The sequence below is a fragment of the Condylura cristata genome, unplaced genomic scaffold, assembly GCF_000260355.1.
Source record: "Condylura cristata isolate star-nosed mole 26May11 unplaced genomic scaffold, ConCri1.0 scaffold00032, whole genome shotgun sequence".
NCBI classification, from domain to species: domain Eukaryota; kingdom Metazoa; phylum Chordata; class Mammalia; order Eulipotyphla; family Talpidae; genus Condylura; species Condylura cristata.
Genome location: NW_004567133.1, coordinates 451,556 through 475,942, shown reverse-complemented (window position 1 = coordinate 475,942; position 24,387 = coordinate 451,556). Strand labels below are relative to the sequence as shown.

Genomic DNA, 24,387 nt, shown 5'->3' with positions numbered 1-24,387 from the left:
AGGTCTGCCGCGCCTTGTGGTCACCTCCGGGGCAGGCGGGAATCGAACTCATGCGAAAGTGGCTTAAGCTTCTTTGTGCTGTGCTTTAACCCGCTCCGCCACCAGGGAGGGCCAGAAATTTTTTACTTTTAATGGAATGATGAGATAAGGATTTAAGACCAGGTAGAAAGGTTCCAAGAAAGAGACTTGGAATTGCTTTTAGAAGTGCATTTTCTGATCTTGCAAAAGTTTGTAATGTAAAAATTCTTTTAAGTTTATAAAGGGGCAGTTAGAACCGGGAGGAAGTGATGCAGGATGAAGCAGCAGTTTGAGACAAAGAGGCCTCAGTCAGGCATCTTAAGCTAGGACAGGCAGAAGCAGGCTTAGCTTTCTTTACCTGAAAGAAGGCGATTTTCTCAGCGCTGCTCTTGGAAACTTCCAGACACGAGTTACAGTGGGCTTCCTTTTCAAGTTATTTCATTTTTACACACTCTTTTCCTTAATTCCCCTCGTAAGGACCCCTCCCTGGTGACACAGTGAAATGGCCGCTGGCCGCACTGTAAAAATAGCCGTAGCCGCTTGGGTGACAGTTCAATCCCCCCCAGAGTTGATCCTCATGGCGTGGCAGACCTCTCCTGACCCATCCACTGCTCTCCTGACAGAGCACTTCTCAATCTGCCCGTTCTTCTCCCAACCTATCTGCCTGTTCTGCAGATAGGTGAATCCTCTCACTGCCATATGCATAAATAAATCAATCTTTAAAAAAAAAAAATTCCCTGTGTAGGTAAACTAATTTAAGAATTTCAAACTCATCCCAATTTTGGTCAGCAGAGCTAACCACTCTAAGCAAAAATTTGCAGAAGTGGGGCCATGTCACAAGGACATGACCTGGCAGCAGCCCTTCTGAAAGCAATGTGCCATTTTGATAATGTACTCACCAAAGTTCAAACCCGAGAACTGAAAGCCTTTTGTAGTTCACCAGAGCACCCAGAATGGGCAAATCAGCCCAGCACAAAACACCAAAGGCAAGTAGACTCTGGAGCAACAGAAAGACAAATCTCGTGGTGTCTTTTTTTCTTCCTTTTTCCTAGTGTGGGGAACCCTGTGAAAACTGGTTGGCAGAAGTGGTGTGTATTTATTAACTCTGGGTCAATAAGGTGTTCAAATTTAACCATGCCATTTCTGCCAGGAGTACAAAGCAATGTTTCTGAGTCCTTTGCATAAATTCAGACAGTTCATTACTGTCTCCCAATATCACTGTGAATCTTCTGTGTTTGTATGTAAATATTCTGTTTGTATGTAAATATTGTATGTGTTTGTATGTAAATGTTCTTAAAAAACAAACTCCTTAGTGGCTCCCCAGCTCTGTGTTAAGTCCCTTTTGTCACCAGTGACTTGTTCTGGAAATTTTTCTCTCTAAGTGGGTAACTTATATTATTCCTTTTGCTCACTGGTATTTCCTCCTTCTTTTTCAATGCCTTTTGTAGTTCATTAGTTCTAAAATAGTTTATTTCCTTCATCAAACCCACTCCCACCCCTTTGCCCTCAGAATGTAGTTTACTCTAAGTCCTTGTACTTAAAACTCATATCCTGTCATTTGCTTTGCCTCCTTATTTTTGTACGTTTTGGATTCCAGTCGGCATAATCCCAAACTTGCCGTGAACAGCTGATGAAGTTCTCAGCTATGAACGAAGACTTGGAGTCGAAATGAATTTGCAGCAGCGGAGAGGCCGGTTGAGAGCAGCTCTGCCTCTCACTCTCCCAGCCCAAGCTTTTATTAAACATGTGAAGAAAGGAACAAGCAACTAGCTTGCAATTGTGTCTATGCTTATACAAAAAATTACTGCTGGAACAGTTAGCAAGGAACATGCATACAAACCAGTTGGTCCTCAGGAAGTCCATTCTAGGAAGAAGTTCTGTCTGCAGAACTTGTTTGCAGAGCTTCTTGGCCTTATGCTGAGTAAAAGGTGCTCTCAGAGGACTCCAGCTGTTTAGCTAGGGCAGCGGGCTGCCAACATATCCCCCTTTTTGTTTTTGAAGCTTAACTAGTTTTGGCAACCAGATAATAGAACTTTTTATTTATTTATTTATTTATTTATTTTTAAAAAGACTTATTGGCTCTCCCTGGTGGCGCAACGAGTTAAAGCACCGCATTATGAAGCTCTCTGAAGCCACTGCAGCACGAGTTCCATCCCCCACCAGGGAGCTGACCAACATGGTGTGGCAAACCTCTCCTGACCCATCCACTTCTCCCCTCAGCAGTGTACTTCATCAACTTGCTTGTTCTGCTCCCGACTCTGTCTCTGGTGAATCCTCTCACTCACCACACCTCTGGTCTGTACCCCAGTTCTGTAAGCATAAATAAATAAGTCTTAAAAAAAAAAAAGATTTATTTATGCCTACAAGAACTCAGGTACAGACCAGAGGTGTGGGGGGTGAGAGAGAGTGGGGAACAGAACAGGCAGGTTAACTGACAAATACTGCTGAGGGGAGCAGCAGGCCAGAAAGGAGAGGTCTGCTGCACCGTGTGGGTCACCTCCCTGGCGGGGACTTGAACTTATGCTGCAATGGATAGCTTCACAGTGCTGTACTTTAACCCCATGTGCCTCTAGGGAGGGCCTAAATCTTTTAATTGCTGTATTTTGCCTAAGATTTCGTTGTTGACATGGATTTGGGTTTCCCAGGATTTCATAAACTTTTGGGGGGGAAAGTTTTGCAAGTACTTAAAAGTTTGCATTTGTTCATGTAAGGCTACAGCAACAGTAGCTGCAGTAGGGATGATACTGGCTGGGATGACAACTCCTGCAATCAACCATCACATAAATCTTTTTTTTTTTTTTTTAATTTATTTATTTGTGCATACAGAACTGAGGTAGAGGCCAGAGGCTCAGGGGCGGCGAGAGGCTTCACCAGAGACAGAGTGGGGAGCAGAACAGGCAGATCGAGGAAGTACACTGCTGAGGGGAGCAGCGGGTGGGTCAGGAGAGGTCTGCCACACCATGTGGTCACCTCCGGGGCAGGCGGGAATCGAACTCATGCGGAAGCGGCTTTAGATTCTCAGTGCTGTGCTTTAACCCGCTGCGCCACCAGGGAGGGCCGACATAAATCTTTTAATGTGGTGTTTTAAGTGATGCAGTAATTCTTGCATAAATGCAATAGAAAGGGTCTGTTGCCATAGTTCCTGGAGTTCAAATGGAACTCAAGTGGCTATTTCAGTATTAAGAATGTGATATTTAGATTAGATTCCCAATTTGTCCAGTTAATACATTGCCGTAGATAAAGTCACTACGAGTAACATGATACAAGGAACAGGATGCATTATAACGAACATGAACATTTCCTGACAATAAACTACATAGATTAAATACACAGGTAGAAAAAAAAATTTCCTTTTCAAAGGTAATGTTCATATGAGCAGTTTCCTTCTTCAGTATGATGTAAACCATTCCACCACATAGAGGATGTGTACCAGACCCAGCTTTTAGATGGAGTTTCGCAGGGCAGTACACAGTTGGTGGACTGGAAGATAACTAACTACAAGCTAAGCTCTGCAGCTTTTAACCTGCAGGAGACAAAACTAAGAGGTTTAGAACACACAGTCCAAACAGAAGAGCAAACAGGAGTGTGGCAAGTGGTTTAAATGAGTTGTGAGTGTATTCTGGAGGGGTCCTCAAAGGCAAAAAGAAACCATGAATCTGGAGGTATGGGAATACAAAGAAAAACCACACATCCTTCAGGTCCAGGACTGAAAAAAACTTTGTATCTCCTGGTACCTGGGACAGCAAAGTATAGTGATTTGGCATGCCAGGGTGTAGGGGAATCATAGTCTGGTCAATTTGTCTTGAATCTTGAACCAGATGCCAAGAGCCATTTGGTGTTTCACCTCCAAGCTAGAGTTGCATGAGCTACAGCAGGAAACTAGTAGACCCTGTTTTTTAAAGCGTTGATTGTGCCCAAAAGGCATCCTTTTGCCTCTGAGCTCAGTGACTATTGCTTTTGGCAGGGATATGGTACTCCTGGTTTTAACTTGATTTCAGTGGGAATGCTGGAAAATGCTCTCCCCATCTGGGACTTGTAAACCAGGTGGATGGGTCAATTTCCACAAATAGAGGCAAAATAAGGGAGCATGAGTGAGCAGCCCACTGTTCTGGCTGGTGAGCATCAAATGAAGCCCCCACTTTGGCCAAGATATCTCAGTCCCAAAGTGGGGTTAGGTATGTAGGGATCACTAGGAAGTCTTGCAAAAAAAAAAAATAAAAGGATTCCCCGGGGTACCCCAAAGTGGAGGGAGGTAAAATATCTTGTAATAGCTTTTTAAGCTATCCCCTTAACTGCCACCCCTTTAGATGTTAACAATATGGGACAAGACTGGAGGACAGAGTACGTAGCCCCAGTATCCACAGAAAGTCTACTGAATGGACTGTACCTCAAGGCAGATCCTAGATTCTGCTGATGAGCTCGAGAGGGCAGGGGCAATCAGAGCCTCAGAGTCCTGTCAGAGTTCAGAGCAGACTAGCCCCTGTAACCGAGGGCAGTCCCTTCTCCAGTGATGACCTTGACATTTTGGGGTACAGTCTTAGAAGCAACTGCTGACATTCCTCAAAAAGCTGTCCAGAAGCCCATCTCTTGACCAGGGACACTCTCTTTGGAAAGGCCCTGTACGGCCAACCTGAAAGCAACTTGCCTCCTCTGTGAAACCATCCTTGAAGTTCTAGAGCGGCAACTAGAGCCTCCGCCTTGATACCTGCCTTTTGGGGCTTTTCCTTTGCTTCCTCCTAATCCCTGTTGTAAAAGATCTGGGTGGCAATAGTCACAAGATTTTCCAAAGATCAGGGGCTGCCTATAACATAAATTTATTCTTTAGTAAAGTCTGGCCCTCAAAAGACGCTGCGTCTACGTCTGTATATTCCTGCAGCTCCTGCCTGAGTTGATCCAACATGACCACAGGACTCTCATCCTTTTCCTGAGTGACTTCAGATCCCTTAGTATAGGTAAGAGGCTTTTGTTTGGCTGTCTCCAAACCCCTAACCATGTACTTCACAAAGTGAATGTGCAAGAATATGTGAATTTTATCATAAAAGTTCCAGCCTGGATCTGCCAAGGGAACTGCCTTGGCGTCTGCATTATACGCTGGATCTGGTTCCCAGGGTTCAGGTGAGCTCTGCCAGGCTCTATGCACTGCTAAAGCAGCCTGTTGGCATGCCTGGTGTTCATATAAGATTTGTTGGTTTAAATCCAATCATGCACCATTGCCTGTAAGTTTTTCAAAAGAAAACCCTCCCTGGTGACGCAGTGGGTTAAAGCACAGCACTAAGAAGCTAAAGCCACTTCAGCATGAGTTTCATTCCTGCCTGCCCCAGAGGTGATCACATGGCGTGCAGACTTCTCCTGACCCGCCGGCTGCTCCCCTCAGCAATGTGCTTCCTCAGTCTGCCTGTTCTGCTCCCCACTCTGTCTCTGTTGAATCCTCTCACTGCCCCTGCTCCTCTGGCCTGTACCCCAGTTCTGTATGCACAAATAAATAAAAAAGAAATATTGGTGTTATTTTGCTGATTAATCCTGGCTTATTCTTGTACATAGTCTCTAAAACTTGCCTCCCCCACTCTTTTTTTGTAATGGAAAAGCCATCAGTACAGAAGCCACTTCTGGATCATAGACAAAAATTGTCTTTTGTTCTTTCATAACTTTGGCTAAGGATGTAAAACCAGCAACTGAATCCTACTGAAAAGGATTATTAGGAGACTATTTTTAGGGCGTTTACTTTCAGGGTAACTTCCCCTTTCATTAGTGGTGCTGAAGTTATCAAAGGCTGAGGAATTTCAGGTACCTCATTTTTATGCTCAGGTTAGTTTTTTTGTTTTCAAAGTTTCCCAAAAGGATTCCAGAGCACTTTGTACTGGAGCCCACATTGAAAAGACTACAAGAGATTCTCACACCTTGTTTAAGATGCCTTTCCAAAGTTTCACTGATTCATGACCAAGTTTCTACATCCAGGAACCACAGAGAGGTCTGACTGTCCCAATCTAACAACTCATTTAAGCTGTTGGTGGAGATAGTGGCTCCGCTCTGTTTTTTTTTTTTTTTTAATTTATTTATTCGTACAGAACTGGGGTACAGGCCAGATATGCAGAGGGTGAGAGGATTCACCAGAGACAGAGTGGGGAGCAGAACAGGCAGATCGACGAAGTACACTGCTGAGGGGAGCAGCGGGCGGGTCAGGAGAGGTCTGCCGCACCATGTGGTCACCTCCGGGGCAGGCGGGGATGGAACTCATGCGGAAGTGGCTTTAGCTTCTTTGTGCTGTGCTTCAACCCGCTGCACCACCAGGGAGGGCCCTCCGCTCTGTTTTAACAGGCATTTTAAATGGGTTACATAATTATACTGGGCTGAATTGTACCCCATTGGTTTCCCAAACTTAAATCCCCTCTTAGCTTGTCATGACCAGTGACTCCAGAGGGTAGCTAGGGAGTGCACTTACCACATGCACCTTTCTGAGATTCCAGGGTTCAGGATACATGTTCCACAGACAGCTGATGAAATTCTCAGCTATGAACGAAGACTCGGAGTCTAAACGAATTTGCAGCAGGAGACTGGGGAGAGGCCACTGAAAGCAGCTCTTCCTTTCACACTCCCAGCCCAAACTTTTATTAAAGTTATAAAGAAAGGAACAAGCAACTAGCTTGCAATTGTGTCTATGCTTATAGAAATTATTAAGTTACTGCTGGAACAAGTTTGCTAGTTATTAGGAAACATGCACACAGCCAGTGTGTCCTCAGAGAACAGGAGTCAATTCTGGGAAGTTCTGTTTGCAGGACTAACCTCCTGGAATTCTGTGAGCAGAGTAAGCAGGTACTATCAGAGAACTCCAGCTCCGCAGGGCTGCAGGCTGACAACAAACTGTGTCTAATTCGGATGACAAAACTTGACTATTTTCTTTAACCCCCAAAGCTTAGTTTGTTTCTTTCCCCTCCCTCCCTTAAGTACCTCCTTTGCTATCATTTCTCTAAGGCAAATAAAAGTCAAATCTAGGGTTGATGGTTGAAGAGTCCAAATGGTAATTAGTAATTTAAGAGAAAAGCATAGAAATAGACCTACTGCCCCTCTCCCATATATTTGTCTCTCTGTTTCCGTGGGGGAGAGAGGGAGGAGAATGATGAGGGTGTTGGTCTTTCACTTAACCTCTTTTTGTTCCCCCTGAAAAGAAATATTTAATGCACCACCTCTACTATCCTCAAATGGCGGATATGGGTGAAATTACACTCTCACTGCTTACTGTATATCTTGCCTAATCTGTTTCTTCTGCTACTAGCATAGTTATTGTTATCTTGTTACCATTAGTGCATATGCTTTGAAGATACAAAGTGCACTTTACAAATTCTAAATGAGGTGTTATTTTTCCCTAATTTACTCTTTTGCTCTCTCTCTTTATTTCTTGGCTTCTTTGACTACTTTTAATGTTTTCTTCCTTTTCTATCCTTTCTCTTTTCCATTTTCTCCCTCCTCATTTTTCACTCTGCAAATGCAGTTCAATAACTTCGTGAGGCACAATGACCTCCTGGCCATGTTTTGAAGTGCTGCAGTTAAAATGGGGAACACCAGCCTCCCTGGTGGCCTAGGGGTAAGTCTCGGTGCTATCACTACCATGGCCTGAGTCTGACCCCCACACCCCTGGCCAGGGAGCTGACCAACATATGGCACGGAAGAGCTCTCCTGTCTTACCCATTGCTTAGTTAGCAGTTTATTTCAGTATATTTGCCTTCTCTGCTCCCCACTCTGTCTCTGGTGAATCCTTTCACCCTTTCCACCTCTGGGCTACCCCCCAATTCTTATATGCCTAAATAAATAGTAGTGGACTAGTAATAGTTTGGGTGAGAAGTACTAACACAACACAGAAAACCCTGAAACTAAATCAAAAATTTGACAGAGGACGTTTGAAGAAGACCTTGAAATAGTTCAACTTGTCAGTAACTGATATATCTGTTCACCAATGGTTGCAAAGGGAAGGAGGCAGCTTAGTTCTCACTCTGGGGTCTGTGAGATCTGTCAACTATTTCAGTATATAAAATACCTAGTAGAAGTGAATGTTGGATACAGTCAACATCTACTGAATATGGGAAGTAAGTGAAAGTTTTTTTAAAAAGTAGGAAAATATTACATCATGAATGCAATTTTGTAAAAATGAGTCTCAAAAGAGTATCTTCATTCTGGCTGTTGTAACAAATTACCATATACTAGATATAGGCAAACAAAAGAAATTTTGTTCAGCAGTCAGAGAGAGGTAGGAGCCAGGAGCCCTACATGGCCTGGGTCCTGGGCAGGTGCCCCAGCCCACCCTTACAGCCTCACCTTCAGGTAGGGGCTTGTGGCTGGGGCTCAGGCCAAGGTAGGGTTCCTCCTCTGGACTGACCCCCCCCACACCCTTCAGTCAGATCAATGTAAAGCATCAGTAACTCAGTCACCCCCACTGCAGACCTCCAGGAGGTGAGAGGGACAAACCTAAGCCCTGGATGCAGTTGCCTTCTGGGGAAGACACAAATACAACCTGGTCAGAACCACAGAAATAAGACTGTGGGACCAGCTGATATGGTGTCCTCTCACAAGAACTCCATCTACAATATCTTCTGGAAACCAAACCCCAATATGAATGAGGCTACTTCCTTTTCCAACTAGAGGAGAAAATGCAGAAATCAGAAAGTAACTGGAGATCCAGGACTGGAAACGACAAAAGAAGAGAGGAGCAGGACCAACCATATGCAGGACAATGTCCCCACTGGGAAACTTCCCCACCAACAACGGCTGGGAATTGGGTTCCCAAAGCCAGAATTGTGACTTAGAAGCATCAAATCCTAGTCATCGGAGAGGATGGGGCAATCAGTGTGACTGAGGAAGCATGGAACCCGGAGACCACACTGGTGTGGAGGGAATGGGACAGTCTTCTGTACTATAGGAAGTCCCCAAACAAGAAGCCTAGAGAACCACTCCTGGGGGTCTGAGCCGTCTGGTTTGCTGCAGTCCAGAAGCCCAGGTCCTTGCTCAGGAAAATGACAAAATTTGTGGGTCCATTGAACTAAGGCACACAGCGAGGGAAGAGTAGGAGTGGTCAGGATGGGAGAGAGGGCAGGAGATGCGGGGGAACCAGGTGGTGACTGGGGTGGAATATAGGTGGGAGGGCTGCATCTAAGGGGAACAATAACTATACAGGTGGTAGAAACCTGCCAGGCTGCTGCCCTGTGGAGTTTGGACTCGAGTCAGCGGCATCAGTTAGTTCTTCCCTCAATTTCCAACTCATCTGCCTGTCCTACAGCTTCTAGACTTGCCAGCAACCACAATCCTGTGAGCTAATTCCTAAAAGTAAATCTGTCCTCTGTTTTCCTTTCTCTGAGAACAAGTTCTAGAAGGAGAGAAAGACGGGGTGGGAGAAGGTTGATTTAGTTTAAAGAATAAAATAACATGTATGTGAGTGCATGTATATAATATACACACGTATAGATGTTGTGGTGTTGCTTTCATTCATCAATGTCCACACACCAGCATTCAGGTCAAGAAACAGCATCACTAGTCCCAGAAGCACAGCTCTTGCTCCATCTCCCCTTTCTAAAAGCATAGATGCATTTATCTCTGTTGGGTCCTTTGCCTGGACAGACCTCCCCACCTCCCAAACAGAATCATATGCACACTGTTGTGTGGAAACAAAGAATGAGCCATGGGTGCTGGAACAGAAAAACAGGAGGCAGGAAGTGTTCCTGCCTTGTGTTTGCTACCTTGTGTTCTTTGACCCCCATGTTATTGTCGCATGTTATTGATGCACTTGCTGAGAGCTTCCGCCTACCCCCAGCCCCAGGCTCCAGGCTGAAGGGGATAAATAGGGAAGGAGAGAAAAATAAAGTGTGCCTTTGCTTGCTGACCAAGGAGTGTGTGCTTTAATCCTGACGTCCTTCGCTCAGACCATCTCTGCTGTCCTGCTGGCGCGGCAATCTCCCTTTTACCCTGGAGAATCTAACACAGTGGTTAGCTTACAATTTGTTTCCATTGGTTTTGTGTCTTTGCCACTTCCCTCATACCTCTTCTTTTCAATTCAGTTTTTTTTTAAGATTTATTTATTTATGCATACAGAACTGGGGTACAGGCCAGAAGTGCAGGGGCAGTGAGAGGATTCACTAGAGACAGAGGGAGCAGAACAGGCTGACTGGAGAAGTTCACTGCTGAGGGGAGCAGCGGGCGGGTCAGGAGAGGTCTGCTGCACCTTGGTCACGTCCGAGGCGGGGATCGAACTCATGCTGAAGTGGTTTAGCTTCTTAGTGCTGTGCTTTAACCCGCAGAGCCACCAGGAAGGGCCCTCAATTCAGATTTTTAAAGATTTGACTGTTTGTTTTGAAGCTAGACCCCCTTCCTCTTGCATGCAAGCTCTTTCTCTCATCTTTTCTAGTACCAATTATTACCCTATCAAATGGCCATCAACAGATTTCCCAATCCCAACTCTGTCTTTCCTGCTGCTCTTGACTAACATCCATTCAAACAGCACTTAGACTACAGAGTGATAGTTGTGTGCTTTGGGAATAACATGTTGAAAACTTCACAAGCCTGACCCCAATCTCACACCTCCACCCCCCATGCTGCTCAGCTAGTAGGTGAGGTAGGCAGGCAAAGAGTTGGCAGGAAGTGAGGTAAGTGGTACAGGAGGGCATGATCTTGGCGGGACAAGGTGTTGTTGAGGAAAGTAAAGGAGGAGGCCAGCCCTGCCACTGGGATGGATGAAACCACATTATTTCACACCTCAGGATTTGTGTATTCCTTTCCGAAAGAAGAAAGTGCCATGGAAGAGCAGAGTTAGGGACCATGAGACCAAAGCAAAGAAAGAAAGTACTGGGAGCAACATAGAAAAGAAAAAAAGAAGGGTCAATCGGTAGGTTAGCACTGTGCTAGGTACTGAGGAAGACACTAGAATCTCAAAATGGGTCAAGTCCTTATCTTCAAACTCGTAGTTTAAAACAAGCTGAACAGCTCTCACCAGAATATTCTTCCCCTAGGTAGATGCCCTTACAGCTCACTCCCTCAAGGCTTTGTTCAGCTGTCACCTCATCTACAGGCTGATCACACCCACTGATAGAGAATAGCAGACCCACCAACAGCCTTCTTTATCCTCTCACTCTGTTCAAGTATAATATACATGCAGAGAAATTTCATGTATCCTAAGTGTGTAGCCATCTACATTTTAAAAAAGTGAACACAGACAATGCCAGCTTCTGGGTCAAGAAACATTTCCAGCCCCAGAAACACCTTCCATCCCCCACGGATAACCACCAGCCTGATTTATAACAGCATAGCTTAGTTTTGCCTGGTTTTATACTTTACATAAATGGAGTCATACATACTATACTGTTGCGATTTACATCTTTCATGGAACATCAAGTTTGTGTGATTCAGTTGTGCTGCTGTGTGTTGTTCAGTCCATTCTCATTGTCATACAGTGTTCTGTTTTGTGAAAGTGGCACAGTTTATTTATCCATTCAACCATAGTGGGCACTGAGTAGTTTCCGGTTTTGACTTACTAGGCAGCTGGCCATCCACCTCTTTGTGGAGAGGACCCGCCTGTTCAAGCCTCCCAAGAAAGTCTGATATTTTGGGAAAAAGGCAGGGAAGAATGCCCAAACTGACCATCAACTTCTGCGTGGAGGGGTGGTCCCTACGTCAAATGCCCCTTAAGTGCCACATGCTTAAGGGATGCTTTAATGTGCTAGCTTGAGAAACTGTGGGAAGCAATCTGACAAACCAGAAAGTGTGTTGGTCTCCGCTTGAGCCAGTTTGGCTGGCTACTGACCAGGGGGCCAGGGAGTATGTGGCAGTTTCAGGTTACACCTCTGTTGTAACCCAACATAAGTTCTTTCCACTTTGGGGCTCTTATGACTAATGCTGCTATAATCATTTGTGTAAAAGTTTTTGTGTGAATCTATTTTCAGTTCTCTTGGATATGAATCTAGAAGTGGAATTACTAAATCATAGAGTAACTGTTTGAATAGTCATCAGACTATTCCTTAGCAGCTGCCCACTTTACATTCCCACCAGCAATGTGTGAGGAAGCCAACTTCTCTCTACCCTTCCCAAGTACTTACTGCTTTATTTCTAGATTCACCCTTTTCACCTCATCAACACTACTTCAGTCACATTACTATTGCAACAGGTCTAGAAACAAACTTTTTTTTTTCTATGTGACATTCATTTGTAGTTAAGAATGTCTAAATTTCCGATTTTTCCTGACGAAAATATTTAGTACTGCAGCTGCATTGGTTAGTGTGGCAACCGAGACTTAGTTCATCGTCACTCCTTTCCTCGCTTAATTCCGGACTAACCACTTCGGGAACACATCCGGATCTTGAACAGAAAGCAGCGTTTTAGAAGGTTAAAGGTAGTATTTGGACAGTTCTTCACATGCATTTTGCGTCGTTCACTTTATTCTCTCCTTTCGGATAAAGTCATCTGAAGTCCAGTACGCAACCGGACTGCGGGCTCGTGAGCAGTTTAAGCCCAGCACCCACTGCACACCGCACTCGTACGCGCGGAGGAAGCGGACTCAGCCCACATTTCCTCCCACACCAGCGCCCTCTCCAGAGTTCCCCATGTTGAGGGGCGGGGAAGATTGTCTCACTGAGTGACAATCTCACTCGCGCGCGTCTTCCGGAAGCGACGCTCCGCACTGGCAGATTAAATCTAATGACGTAGCCGTGCTCCAATCCGAACCCTGAGGGCGGGGCTAAGCCCTCCGGCGCACGACCGGAGAGCGGCGCTGGAAGCACGTGACCTGGATTCGGAGCCGGAAGCTACCGCTCTGGTAGGAGCGCCCCCCAGCACCTACGGCTGCGATGGTGAGTGAGGACGCATGCGCCGGAGTTCGCGTAGGGGTTCAACATCCCTGCTCCCCAATGTTTTTGGTCGCCCTGTCTTGGACCTGCACTCCAACCCGTCCCGGGGTGGAGAGGGAAGGCAGCCAAAGGGTTGCCGCGTAGAAGCCTGAGGAGGGAATCTGTGGGCGGGTGTACCGGTTTTTTTGTGGGGCGGGGGGTAGCCTGTGGGGGCGGGGCTGGCCACTAGGTGAGTTGGAGACCGCGCTGGGTGGGGAGGGGCCAGTGGGGTAGCAAAGGTGGGAGGTTGAAGGCCTGGGAACCAGAGAAAGAAGGATCAGTGCTGACGGCCACGTAGAGAGTAGCGTCTGGAAGGTTTGGGTTGGAGAAAAAGGCTTGGGGACGCAAAGGTTTGATGATATAAGTGTAGGGTACCGAGGACCATTCTCCCAGCTTGCTTCTCATTCTGCATCTTTACCCTCTAGACTTCTGCACTGACACAGGGGCTGGAGCGAATCCCAGACCAGCTGGGCTACCTGGTGCTGAGTGAAGGCGCAGTGCTAGCGGTGCGTTCGGGAAAGGGAGGGGGACCCCAAGTACTCAGGCCCGGAGATCCCTTCCAGTAGGGCCCACTTTCGCCTATTTAGTCTCTATTCTCAGCCTTTACCTAATGTCATGCATAACATGGTAAGCTTTTGGGAAGTAAACCTCTGGACTCAGTCGCCTAACTTCTGAGGTAAGAGGTTTGCTGACTTTACCAAAGTTACATAATTAACTGTAGGTTTGTGGATAACTGAGGTTACCCAAGTTATTCTTGGTATTTGTAGAAGAGGCTTTGTATTTTGTTCCTTAGAACAATATGTTAAGCTAAGTTTTCCATCTACAGAAACAAGGCATAAGGTTAAAGGTGGAAAGCAATGAGCCTAGTAAAGGAAGCTGAGAGGCCAGGAAATGAAAGACTTTCACATGTTAACTTTTGTCACAGGGAAACTTTTTTGGAGGTGAGAATTAAACTGGGCTTAAGGGATTGGAACAGACTGAAAGGAGAGTATTCAGGGCTGGGAGGTGTTACTTGCAGAGTGCCACACCAGCCTTTCTGAATTGGTGGTGGGCTTATTAGAAAGGTTTAGAAAGGTTTGGGAGTGGGGGAGGGAGGAGGTTAGAAACATACATGGCAACGATAGCTGACTGTGGGACTTTAAAAGCTCAGTTGCACATTTGGATTAATGTTGAGGAAAATAGGAGCTTTGAAGGTTTTTTGAACAGAAACATGAATTGATGAAGCAGTTGAGAGCCTGATCTATCGTGTGTGAGAATGGGCCAGAGTAGGATTCAGGAGGCTGCTATCAAAATCTAGATTGGGCTGGAGGTCATCCAAAGGAGTAAGGAGAGAAAGGATTTTAAAGGAAGAATCAGTGTGTGTTGGTAGTGAATGACTGGATATTGAAAATAGAGCAGATATTCTCCACCAAGACTTTGAACTCAAGCCTATATAGATGGAGCCTTAACAGGAAATTAAGTTGAACAGGGAGATAAGGGGATATGTGATGGTTTGACTTTATAGACAGTGAGTTTGATATAGAATAGCCATTAGTACCTATTGCTAGGTGCTGTCCTATGGATCTCACCAGTGTTACTGACATAATTGGTCCATAAGGTTTCCCCAGTTCAGATACTGTTGTCACCAATTTACAAATGAGAAAACTGAGGAACAGAATATCCAAGAGGAAAGGTTAGGTTCACCTAACCTGGTAGGAGGCCCATACTGAGGAGGTAGGAAGTTGAGATAGTCACAGAAAAGAGGAATGCCAAGGCAAGATGACATTACCCCATGCAGTAGAGAGGGGCTTAAAGGAAAGATGTTTGTTTCAGACTCTGCAAGACATATGGGAAAACTGAGAAAAAGATGGGACCGTGAACAATTCAGTGGTGGGTGGGCAGTGTATGTGAGGATATGTTTTCATCAGATAAGTGGAAGATGGGAAGAAATCAAGATGCAAGGGTTTAAGGGAAAACGGTTGATAAAGAAATGGGTGAGTCACCATGTCTGGGGGAAGTCTAGTGTCACAAGGACAGTAAACCCAATGGTTAACATCACAAATGAGTTTCAGACTTTCCCAAAATAGGGGTGATCTGGACATACTGGAAAGTAGAAAGGGGGAAGATTACAAATGCTAGATCCAAAGACTTGGAATCTTTCCCCAATTCTGTGCCCTAATTTCTGACATTTCCCCTCCGCCATCTACATGCAGTCATCTGGTGATCTAGAGAATGACGAACAGGCAGCCAGCGCCATCTCTGAGCTGGTCAGCACTGCCTGCGGTTTCCGGCTGCACCACGGCATGAGCACACCCTTCAAACGTCTGTCCGGTGAGCCCCAGCCCCTGCCTTTGTGGTGGCCAGAGGAGGGGTGCTTCCAGAGGCATCCTACCCGTCCCCCATCTCCAGGGGGTCCCTGGTTCTGGCCATTATCTTCCCTTTGGGATTCACCCCTGCATCAGAATAATGGCAGAGAAAGAGAAGGGGATTTTACGGAGGACCCTGCACCCCCATCTTCAGTTCTCTGAGACTTGAACTGTAAATTTCTTTGGCTTTTGGTCCCAGCCAGTTTGTGTGACACTCGCTAACTTTTTACTCCCTTCCCTCTTCCTGGGTTCGGGGGAAGGTGTGTCTACCCCACAGTGGTCTTTGGAGAACACACGTTGCTGGTGACCGTGTCAGGACAGAGGGTGTTTGTGGTGAAGAGGCAGAATCGAGGCCGGGAGCCCATTGACGTCTGAGCCTGCCAGAGGGTCAGGGCAGAAGTGGAGCAGGGTCATGAGCCTCTGAGGGTGAAGATGCACGCCTCCTCCACCTTTCTCTGCTTGCTGCTAGAACTAAGGCTTTTGTTCACCCACTTCACCCCATTTCCCTATCAGGAAGAGGCTTAGGACTCCATGCTATGTTAAGGAGAATGAGTTCATAGGAACCTTTCTCTTTTCTCCCTCCCTTCTAATAAACATGAATCTTATGTTCCCAAGCTTAGGGATGTGTGTAATTTGGAGGGTGAGAGTTTCACTCCATCCTGTGTTCTGCCTTTAGAGAGAAAATTGTATACTTGGGCCCAGAGGCATGGCAAGGCCACTCTGGGCATATAAAACTGAGATTAAAAAAAAAAAAAAAAGTGTGAGAAGGGAGCTAGTTGTGGGATTCTGAAACCTGTGAGTCTCATCAGCTCCTGCCAACAGCACACAGACAACAGTCGCTCTTCTCCCTCCTGAACAGGCATTTAATAGTCTTATTTCAGTTGGAAGCAGTAGATGGAGAATAAGTTACAAGAACAGGTAGACACACACACAAAAAATCCCACACAACTTAAAGTGCTTCAGACTGCAAACGTAAACATGAGGGGCAGGAGGAGGCCACCTAGCTATCTCCTCTGACCCCTGAGACAGGAGGGTCATTGTCGGGGTCCCTTTACCAGCACCACCCTCTAATCTCAGCCCTGCGGGTGGGTGGGTGGGAGGGAGGGAATGCCAGAGGCTGGAAAGACAACTTAATAGGAATGAGGAAAACACTTTGTAAACTTAGAACCAGGGTAAAGGTGGGGGGGGTGGGTGGGCAAGGGAGCTCTTAGAGACCTTGCCCTGGCCAAGGGGTGGGGCCAGCCCCCCCCAGGACATTGGGGAAATACTGTTGGCTTAGTGCTGCAGCCATACCCGCCCATTTCACAGCTTCGTCCCTCGTTCCTCATCAGCAGACACAGACAGGCAGCCCTATTGGGCCTCCTCACCCATGGTGGGAGGCATCTAGGGGAGGCACAGCCTGGAGGGAGAACCCCCCTAGGGGGGGCTTTTAATTTCTGGAAGTGCAAGAGGGAAGAGCGTCAGCACGAGGCTACTTGACAGGCTCCACCACCAGGACCTTGCACTCGCGCTTGGCAATCTTGTCCAGAGAGAGCACAGCCTTGTCCGGAGGCAGGTAGAGGGGGCGGCCAACAGGAGAGGCCACAGGGGGCGTGATGGCCCTGCGCTCCATCACACTGCCTGACCTGGAAAAGCAGAGGCTGTGGGCGCCAGCCCCACCCCAAATCCCCTCCAGCTCCCTCTCCAGTTCCGGTTTCTGTGAGGTCCTCAGACACCCCTCCCCAAGGCTCCCTACCTCATGAGGTGGCTGCGGGAGGGCTGTTGGTGAGAGAAGGACTGAGAGCGGCCCAGGCTAGCCTGGTGCCTCTCCACCAAGTCCCGGACAGCAGGGCTGCTAGGGCTGCTCTTCCGGGAGAGGGGCCGGGCCTCAGGCGGAGGGTGGGACACGCTGGCGGTGAACTGCAGCTTCAGTTTCATGTGCTGGCTCAGCTGGGTGGGAGACACAGAGAGCACTCCAGCAGGGTCTTCAGGTGCCAGACCTCCTTTCACAGCATCCTTCCCACTGACAGGCCCTCTCAGACCTACATCCTGCCTTCCCTTGACCCAATATGGCAGTGCAAGTTCCCAGCCCTGTGTCACCCACCACACTACCCAGCCCAGCTCTCTCAGAGCCCACCTCAAAAAGCCCCGTCCTTAGAGCCTGGAAGGCCACACTGAAGGTGAGTGCACTGCCCTTCCGGGAGAAGCCGAGGTTGTTGAGGGGTGTGTGGCAGACAATGGAGTCCAGGGCTGCCTGCATGGCCCGACGCTCCTCCTCACACAGCTGTTTTCCTGGGGGGCAGAAACAGTGACTGGTAAACAGCAGCACTGTGTTCCTCAGCTCACAAAGGGCTTTCAGGGAACAGTCTCATTTGCTCCTCAAAACATACACTGAGTATATGTTACCTTTTACTGAATTTCATAAATAACAGCTAATATGTACTGTGGGCTGAGACAGAACTTAACATCACATCTATTAACTCATTAAGTGGCCAGAACAACCCCATGAGGATTTTAGCACTGAGAAACTAAGGCTTGGAGAGCTTAAGTAACTTCCAACTTCACACAGCTACTAAATAACAAAGCAATAAAAGTCAAAACATATCAGGGAGCCCACTTCCTTTGTAAAGTCTCCACCTGTGATGCTATGGAACCATCCAGCCTCAGAGCCTGCCTGTCCCCTTCTTTAGGACAGGGTCGCAGCCTTGCTGCCAGCCTACCAGCCTGTGCATGTTCTGGGGTCCACACAAGCCTCACGGCAAGGAAGTCTTGGAGATTGTTGAGCAGTGTGTAGGTGACAGTGAAACGCTCATAGGTCCGAACAGGGGACTCGCAAGAAGCAGTCATCACAAAGCACGGGCGGTCCAGGCGGATGCTGGGCAGGCTAGAAGTGGGGGTGGGGGAAGCAGGATGTGTGTTTCAAAACAAAAGATGAACAGCATGGTGTCCCCTGGGGTATCCATAAACCTACCGGTAGTGGGTGTAGATACTCTGTGTAAAGGGCAGTTTCGGGGTTGACCACTGAACCACAGCAATCAAGGGTACTTCTAGGCCCTGCAGGAGGGACAAAGGATGAGGTAGCCACTCATCTTTAGTTGACCCGTGACTTTTCTCTCACACTTCCCTTTTTCTTATTCTTTTCTTTAAAATTTAACTGCCCTTTATACTCACCTCCTTCGCCCCTGGAGGGGGCTGCTCACCCCCTCTCAGTTGAAACAGGAAGTTGTGTTCCTCCAGGGCATTGAGCGGGCAGGGGAAGCAACCAGAGGTACTGGGGAGCCGGCAGAAGGAGCCCATGGAGACTTCCCCAGATTGGTGACTAGTTCGGAAGAAGGGAGACAGAGCTTGATTTTGCCCTGCCCTGCCCCATCCCCACCACTTGCACCCCCGCCCCTCCCCACGACCTCACCAGACATTGTCCACCAGCAGCACAGAGCCATCGGGCATGACAGGTAGATAACTGGCATTGAAGTTTGGGAGAATGCGGATATCCCAGATGGAAATTTCCTCCTGGGAGGAGCTGTTCAGCACTGTTGGAGGTAATCAGCCCAGCTCAGATTATTTGGACCTGTCAGTTCCCACCTTTACCCTACAAACGACCTCCTCACCAGCCTGCCCAAGAAACTGCCACTCAGTCAATGCCCTTGCTGCTACCCAAGACCTGAGTTGGTGCACTCGCTCACCCTTGAGAACGGTCAAGTGTTTTCCAGCCACAGTGAACTGGCGGCATTTCAGAACCGGAGGGGGCAGCAGAGTCAGCAGGGTGCTCACTGCAGGAGAGGACAGCAGGGACAGGAAATGAAGGGTTGGCACAGGCCTCATCTACCCAATTTGATACTTGCCAGTGCCATCCCTCATCCTACCCCCCATATTCCACAACCTAGCATCTCTATGCATTCTCCTCCCTACCTTGGGCCTTGAAAGCATTCTGCTCTCCACGGAAGGTCTCTCCAGGGGATCGGGTTTGCAGCAATCGAAGGTAGCCTTGATCTCTGACTTCTGGTGCTTCAACCTCCCGCTTCCAGACGGTCACGACAATCTGAGCACAGGAGACAGGAGTACATTCAAGAGGAGGCCAGAGCTAGCCAAGTCTTAGAAAGGGAGTATGAACAGGGTGACAGCACCCTTGCCAATCTTACCTTGGCTTTGGGTGTCCCTGGGGGAAGTCTATCCAGTGAAACGGTGAGTGGGAAGATGACCTCATCTGTGGACACAATTGGTTCCTCCACAGGCAGCTAGGGTTGTGAAAAGGGTGAAGAGTTCAGAAGAAAAGCCAAAAAGGTGCCATTGGCACTCTCTCTAAGACCTGCAGAACATGGCTCTCTGCTTCAGGCCCCCTAGACCAACCCCCTCATGTCTTTGGAGCCCAACAACTCCCCCTCCCCCTTTGCCCTGTGTCGTACCACCCCAGGTTCCTCACCGTGGTCGCTCCCCCTGAGGTAGCAGGGCTGGGGCCATGGGTAAGGAGGGGGCTGCATCCTCGGAACAAACCCCCACCACCAGGATCTCCGCCCCCTGGGGGTTCGGGATCCTGGTCGTTGGGGCCACTGCCCCCAGGAGCCACGCCTCCGGCGCTGACCGAGGCCAGAGCAGCCAGGGCAGTTGCCAGTTCTGTCCAGGCCCCTCGGGAACCCGAGCCAGAGCCGCCCCCGACACCGGACCCCGCGCCGCCCCTGCAGCGCAGCACCAACAGGAAGCGGACAGTCTCCCCCAGGTAGAGATGGTTGCGCCGGGGCAGCGCCCGGTACCGGCCCGGGTCCCCTGCTAGCTCCGCGCGCGGCGGCAGCGGCACAGCCGGGAAGTACATCGAGTAGTCGCACTGGGACTCCATGGGGCGGCAAGGATGGTGCGGGCCGGGGGCAGGGCGGGCCGGCGAGGGCGAGGGAGCCCGCTGGCTGGGATCCGGGGAGTCCCAACCCCCGACGGGTGTCACGCGTGCCCGGGCCGGCCCCAGAGACCAACCGGGTCGGGGAACCGGGGCAACGAACCCGGAACCGAGACCCCGCGGCCCGGAACCCGGGTGCGGGCCGAATGACTGGCGAGAAGCCGGAAGCGGAAGGGAAGGGGCGTGGCCTCTGAGGCCCCGGAATTTGTGGATGACCGGACCGCGGAGGAGAGGGGCGGGGTCCGCTCTGCTGCAGCAAGGATTGAGGAGCGACTCCACACAGGCTTAGAGAACTGTTGAAAGAACTTCACCCCACTGCACTTCTTCCAGGAAGATGCTCCATCCCCTTCCTTCCCCTCCCCACAAAAAGCAAGAGGAAGTTTCAAATTATTTATTCTTTCATTCAACAAACATTTTCGTAGTGAAATGAGCACAGCCCAGTAACAAATATTTCAAAGGAATGGCTGCTTCGTTCCAGTCCTCTGCGCCCCAGACTTTCACTGGCTTACCCAGGGTTTGCTCCTCCAGGAGGTGTTGGGTTCACTGCACAGGCGTGCCCTGAGGCTGGACTAGGGAATGGGCAAAATGGGTGGGGGGAGGCGGCACTGCTAGTAGCTGAAACTAGGACTCTAGCTGAGGCTGGAGAATTTGTGCCTACAGCCATGCAAAGTACATCTGTCATCTAAGGTGCAGACAGTTCTCTCTGAGGGAAGCAGAAAGGCATCTGACTTCTGTGCTCATCGCACTTAACCTCCTAGTTAACTGTTCTTCAACCTCAGGCTTAATGTGAGACCTACGGGGAGAGTATTCTTACAGTCTTGAGGGGCACAGAAACTGTTGGGGGGAACTGCTTGGCATCTAGCTTGTCTTTGTACTGCAATTCAGGGGTAGCCAGGCGTTCACACTCCTCCCGGTCTTGGAGGCTCAGTCCACTCTGAAGTACATAGCCCAAAACCTTCCCTGACCCAAACTGGAAAGGGCGAAACCTTCGGTCAGTGATGTATTTAGGGTCCAGTGCCTCACCCCCCACCAGACAATGTTTAGCCAGGGCCTCCCTTCGTGCTCGCAGCTCTGCCACAGCGCTCTCTAGTCGACTTTGGCCATATTGCTTTATCCGTGCCCACAGACTGTGGTTGAAATGAACATAGAGAGCCCAGTCCAGGTTGTTCCAGGCTCGGGCTCGTGCAGTCAGCTGCCTCTCTTCAGTAGCCAGTCCACCATCCCTGACAGTGCCAACGTCCTGCTTATCTCCAGCCTGGGCATTGTGCATGAAGCCCACCACATCATCTAGACCCCAGCACAGGGCATCTGCCAGCAGAACCAATGATTCATCAAAATACTCGGCTACCAAGACCAGGTCAAATACAGAGTCCAGCCAGGCCAGACTCCACTGGATGAAGGAGGAAGACCCCAGAGTGGCAGGGCTGGACATCTGGCTGTGACCATCAGCAATAGTGGGAGAAGGATGGAAGAGAGCATTGGAATCCGGGGTGTGAACTTGGGAGCCAGTGCCAGGAGACAAGACATGCAGCTTTGAGGAGCTGGGGTCTCTTGGGGGATGAAGATTCCCTCTTTTTGTCTTCATCTCTGGGGGGAAGGGAAGGCCAAAGTCAAACCACAGCAAGTTGCGTGCGTAGTGATCTCCACGGGCCCCTGGCCGATAGAAGGCCCGAGGGTTGGCCAGGAAGGCAGCCAAGGATGGTGCCTTGCGAAAGGCTGATGAGGTGGATTTATAGTAGGAGAAGGCAGAGTGGGCCAGAGCTGCTGGGTCTCGGACAATGGAAAAGAAGAAGCTGTCAGAAGGCATAACCTGAAGTACCTGCAGAGGTGAGAAAAAAAGACATAGGGAGAAAGAACTGGGCCAGGAATAAGAGCAAGGCAAGTGTCTGCTGATATCCCAGCCTCCTCAGTCCCATCAACTCTGCTGAGAACCCTCTGCTTCCTTCTCTAGCTGCATAGTTCTTGGGCAAATAACTTGCATGTCTCAGTTTGCTTCTCTGCAAAACAGGGAGAATCATACTTTCCCAGGTGATTATGAAGTAAACTGAATGTGGGAAGCTCTCAGGCCTTTCTGGCTGCCTTGGTCAGTAAAACTTTTAAAAACTAAACTTTGTGTTCACTTCAACTGAAGCTTACTAAGTGCCTATCCTGGGATTCTTAGTCACAGCTTCAAGAAAGGAACTGGCCTGAGGGCTCTTCAGAGGAGTCACTGGCTGCCAAGAGGGAGGAGAGGGGACATTATATGTGTCAGGTAGGCAGGCTAAGCCCAAGATGGCTGAAGACACTTTGGGGACTCCTGAGCATCTTGGAGAGCAAAGGATACCCCTGAACTGGGAGGATGCTGTCTAAGGACTGGGGCCTGTGATCCTGCTTCTCAGCAGGAAGAAAGGTGGGAATTGGGCTCAGCCACATTTTAATGTGCTCCTGTTGGCAGATCTAGTCCAAATCCAGCTTCTGGCACCATGAATGGTTTCTGCCTCTGAATCATGACTTCTGTGATTAAATCTAACTCTCTAACATGATAACTTCAGGTGTGTTCTGCTAAGATATACATACCTACAGGGCAGAACCTGTGACTTGTGTGTCTCTCTGAAGGCGGAAGACAGTGCATTGAAAAGTCTGTAGCATCAGGATGAATCAAAGTCAGATTCATCCATTTACACCACTTACACAAATTCCAGTTTGAGCAGGTTATTGGACTTCTCAGTGGTCCTCCATCTACAGATCCAGGGTCATACTTACCTTGAAGATGGTAGACGTATAAGGAACATAGTAGGTAGTCGGTGAATGATGGTGACAATGAAGGTCATTATCCAAACCTCTGGAGAACCCTGCCTCAAGGACTGCTGTTGCTGCCATTAGGCTGCATTGAGTTACTAGGCTGCTTTCTTAAGCTCGAGCATCAAAAGGGGTGCCATTGTGGTCCCCACTGAAGGACTACCACCTGTACACTCACCACCCACCACCACCTTTTCTTTACTGTTTTACTCATCCTACAAGGGCTTGTTCTCCTTACTACAAAGCTATGTCCCCCCTTTCCTTGAAAACTCAGTTCTCCAGAAAGCCCCATCTTATTTGATGAATATTTTCCCCACATGTTCCAAATGCAAGTATGCACATAGGCACACCTGCCACGAAAAGTGCTTTGATTTTGGAGTAGATGGGCCTGAGTTCAAATCCTAGCTCTGTTGTTTTCAGTTAGTAGAGACCTCTCTGAGGCTTGGTCTCCTCATCTGTACAATAGAGACACTATTGATATAATGTCTCCCTTAAAAGGTAAGATGAGTACCAGCACTCAGTAAGTAGTCTTCCCCATATGTTTTCATTTGCACATTGATTTTCTCCAGGAGTTCTCAGGCTCCTCTGTGTGTGTGTGTAGATGAGCGTGTGAGTGTGTACAGGCCTCTCTCCTCTAGAACAGGCTGGAGTGGTCATCAGGACTGAGCTAGACTTTGTCATGCTGATCCTCAAAATCTAGCAGACATGGTGAGAGGAGTGAGAGATCAGAAGGCAGGGGCCCTAGGAATGTCAATGGAAGTGGTCAAGCACGGCAAGGAACAACTGGAAACTTCCTGGGAGAGGGTCAGGGTACTGACCCCAGGGGAAATTGGTCAAGGAAAGAGTACTGACCCCAGGGGAAATTGGTCAAGGAAAGAGCCTAAGTACACTCAGATAGGGGAGGCAGGAATGTGGCTCCCGAAAACCAAGAAAGGGACAGCTGAGGAGAGAACAGAAAATCTCACCTTGGTCCCCATATTTGGGGTGAAGTGATGCTGGGAGTGCCCAGGCCTGATGCCCCCACCCCTGGTGGTCATGGCCACAGGCCTGAGTCCCATCTGTCCCCTCTATCCTCCTCACCTCTTTCAAGTTGAACCTCATGTGATGACAAAGGATGTGGAAAGGGGGCTGTGTGCCTCTCCCCTGAGGATGGTAGCCTTTCACCCAAGAGGCTTGGAAGAACCTGGGGTAGCCAAACTGGTAGCGGGTGGGAAGGGCGAAGCGCAGCCCGTGCTGGTCCCCATAGCGATGAAGCAAGTTCAGCACAGAGCTGCTTCCAGATTTATGAGTCTTCAGGAACACAAGGTGCTTTCGGGGTGAGCAGGACAGAACAGCTGGTCCTGGGGGTGGGGCCCAGGGTTGCAGGAGCTGCAGCCCTGGCAGCCTGGAGAGAGATGAGAGAGGACATGTCTGGTCCTCACCAGCAGGTGGCTGTAGATCTTCTGGTGCAAGGAGAGAGTATGAGTCTCCACTGAGTCCCCAAGAGTCACAAGCCCAGGATAGAATGGGAACAAGCGGGGGGGGG

General features: G+C 48.8%; 3 protein-coding genes across 4 annotated transcripts in view; 1 reads left to right on the top strand and 2 right to left on the bottom strand.

Annotated features, from left to right (window-relative positions):
• The first annotated feature begins 12,748 nt into the window (after positions 1–12,748).
• LAMTOR4 (late endosomal/lysosomal adaptor, MAPK and MTOR activator 4) lies at positions 12,749–15,830 on the top strand. Of its 2 annotated transcripts, none has more exons than XM_012731990.1 (4): positions 12,749–12,839; positions 13,301–13,381; positions 15,068–15,185; positions 15,498–15,830. In XM_012731990.1, the coding sequence occupies exons 1-4, from the start codon at positions 12,837–12,839 to the stop codon at positions 15,593–15,595; spliced, it is 300 nt and encodes a 99-aa protein (XP_012587444.1). In that variant the 5' UTR covers positions 12,749–12,836; the 3' UTR covers positions 15,596–15,830. The 2 variants fall into 2 exon arrangements, with proteins under 2 accessions (XP_012587444.1, XP_012587445.1); XM_012731991.1 differs by having other exon boundaries at positions 15,481–15,572.
• A 232-nt stretch (positions 15,831–16,062) lies between these two features.
• On the bottom strand, positions 16,063–20,245 carry LOC101622843 (chromosome unknown open reading frame, human C7orf43). Its single transcript, XM_004691901.2, has 11 exons — positions 19,620–20,245; positions 19,339–19,434; positions 19,109–19,238; positions 18,883–18,969; positions 18,609–18,729; positions 18,371–18,518; positions 18,171–18,253; positions 17,920–18,083; positions 17,337–17,491; positions 16,956–17,149; positions 16,063–16,845 (listed from the first exon to the last, which is right to left on the bottom strand). The coding sequence occupies exons 1-11, from the start codon at positions 20,028–20,030 to the stop codon at positions 16,692–16,694; spliced, it is 1,743 nt and encodes a 580-aa protein (XP_004691958.1). The 5' UTR covers positions 20,031–20,245; the 3' UTR covers positions 16,063–16,691.
• Positions 20,246–20,469: 224 nt separating this feature from the next.
• Positions 20,470–24,387, bottom strand: part of GAL3ST4 (galactose-3-O-sulfotransferase 4) — a 5,506-nt gene continuing 1,588 nt past the window's right edge. The window contains exons 3-4 of the mRNA XM_004691900.2: positions 23,943–24,252; positions 20,470–21,903 (exon numbers count right to left, since the gene is read on the bottom strand). Coding sequence (XP_004691957.1) covers positions 20,878–21,903; positions 23,943–24,252 — 1,336 coding nt within the window. The 3' untranslated portion in view covers positions 20,470–20,877. The remainder of the gene's footprint in view (positions 21,904–23,942; positions 24,253–24,387) is intronic.

Coding starts and splice junctions, on each gene's coding strand:
- LAMTOR4 (XM_012731990.1), top strand. Junction 13,382..15,067: donor GTGAAGGCGCAGTGCTAGCG/GTGCGTTCGGGA, acceptor ATCTACATGCAG/TCATCTGGTGATCTAGAGAA. Junction 15,186..15,497: donor ACCCTTCAAACGTCTGTCCG/GTGAGCCCCAGC, acceptor TCTACCCCACAG/TGGTCTTTGGAGAACACACG.
- LOC101622843 (XM_004691901.2), bottom strand. CDS start 20,030: ATGGAGTCCCAGTGCGACTACTCGATGTACTTCCCGGCTGTGCCGCTG. Junction 19,435..19,619: donor CCTCAGGGGGAGCGACCACG/GTGAGGAACCTG, acceptor TCACAACCCTAG/CTGCCTGTGGAGGAACCAAT. Junction 18,254..18,370: donor CCCCTCCAGGGGCGAAGGAG/GTGAGTATAAAG, acceptor TCCCTCCTGCAG/GGCCTAGAAGTACCCTTGAT.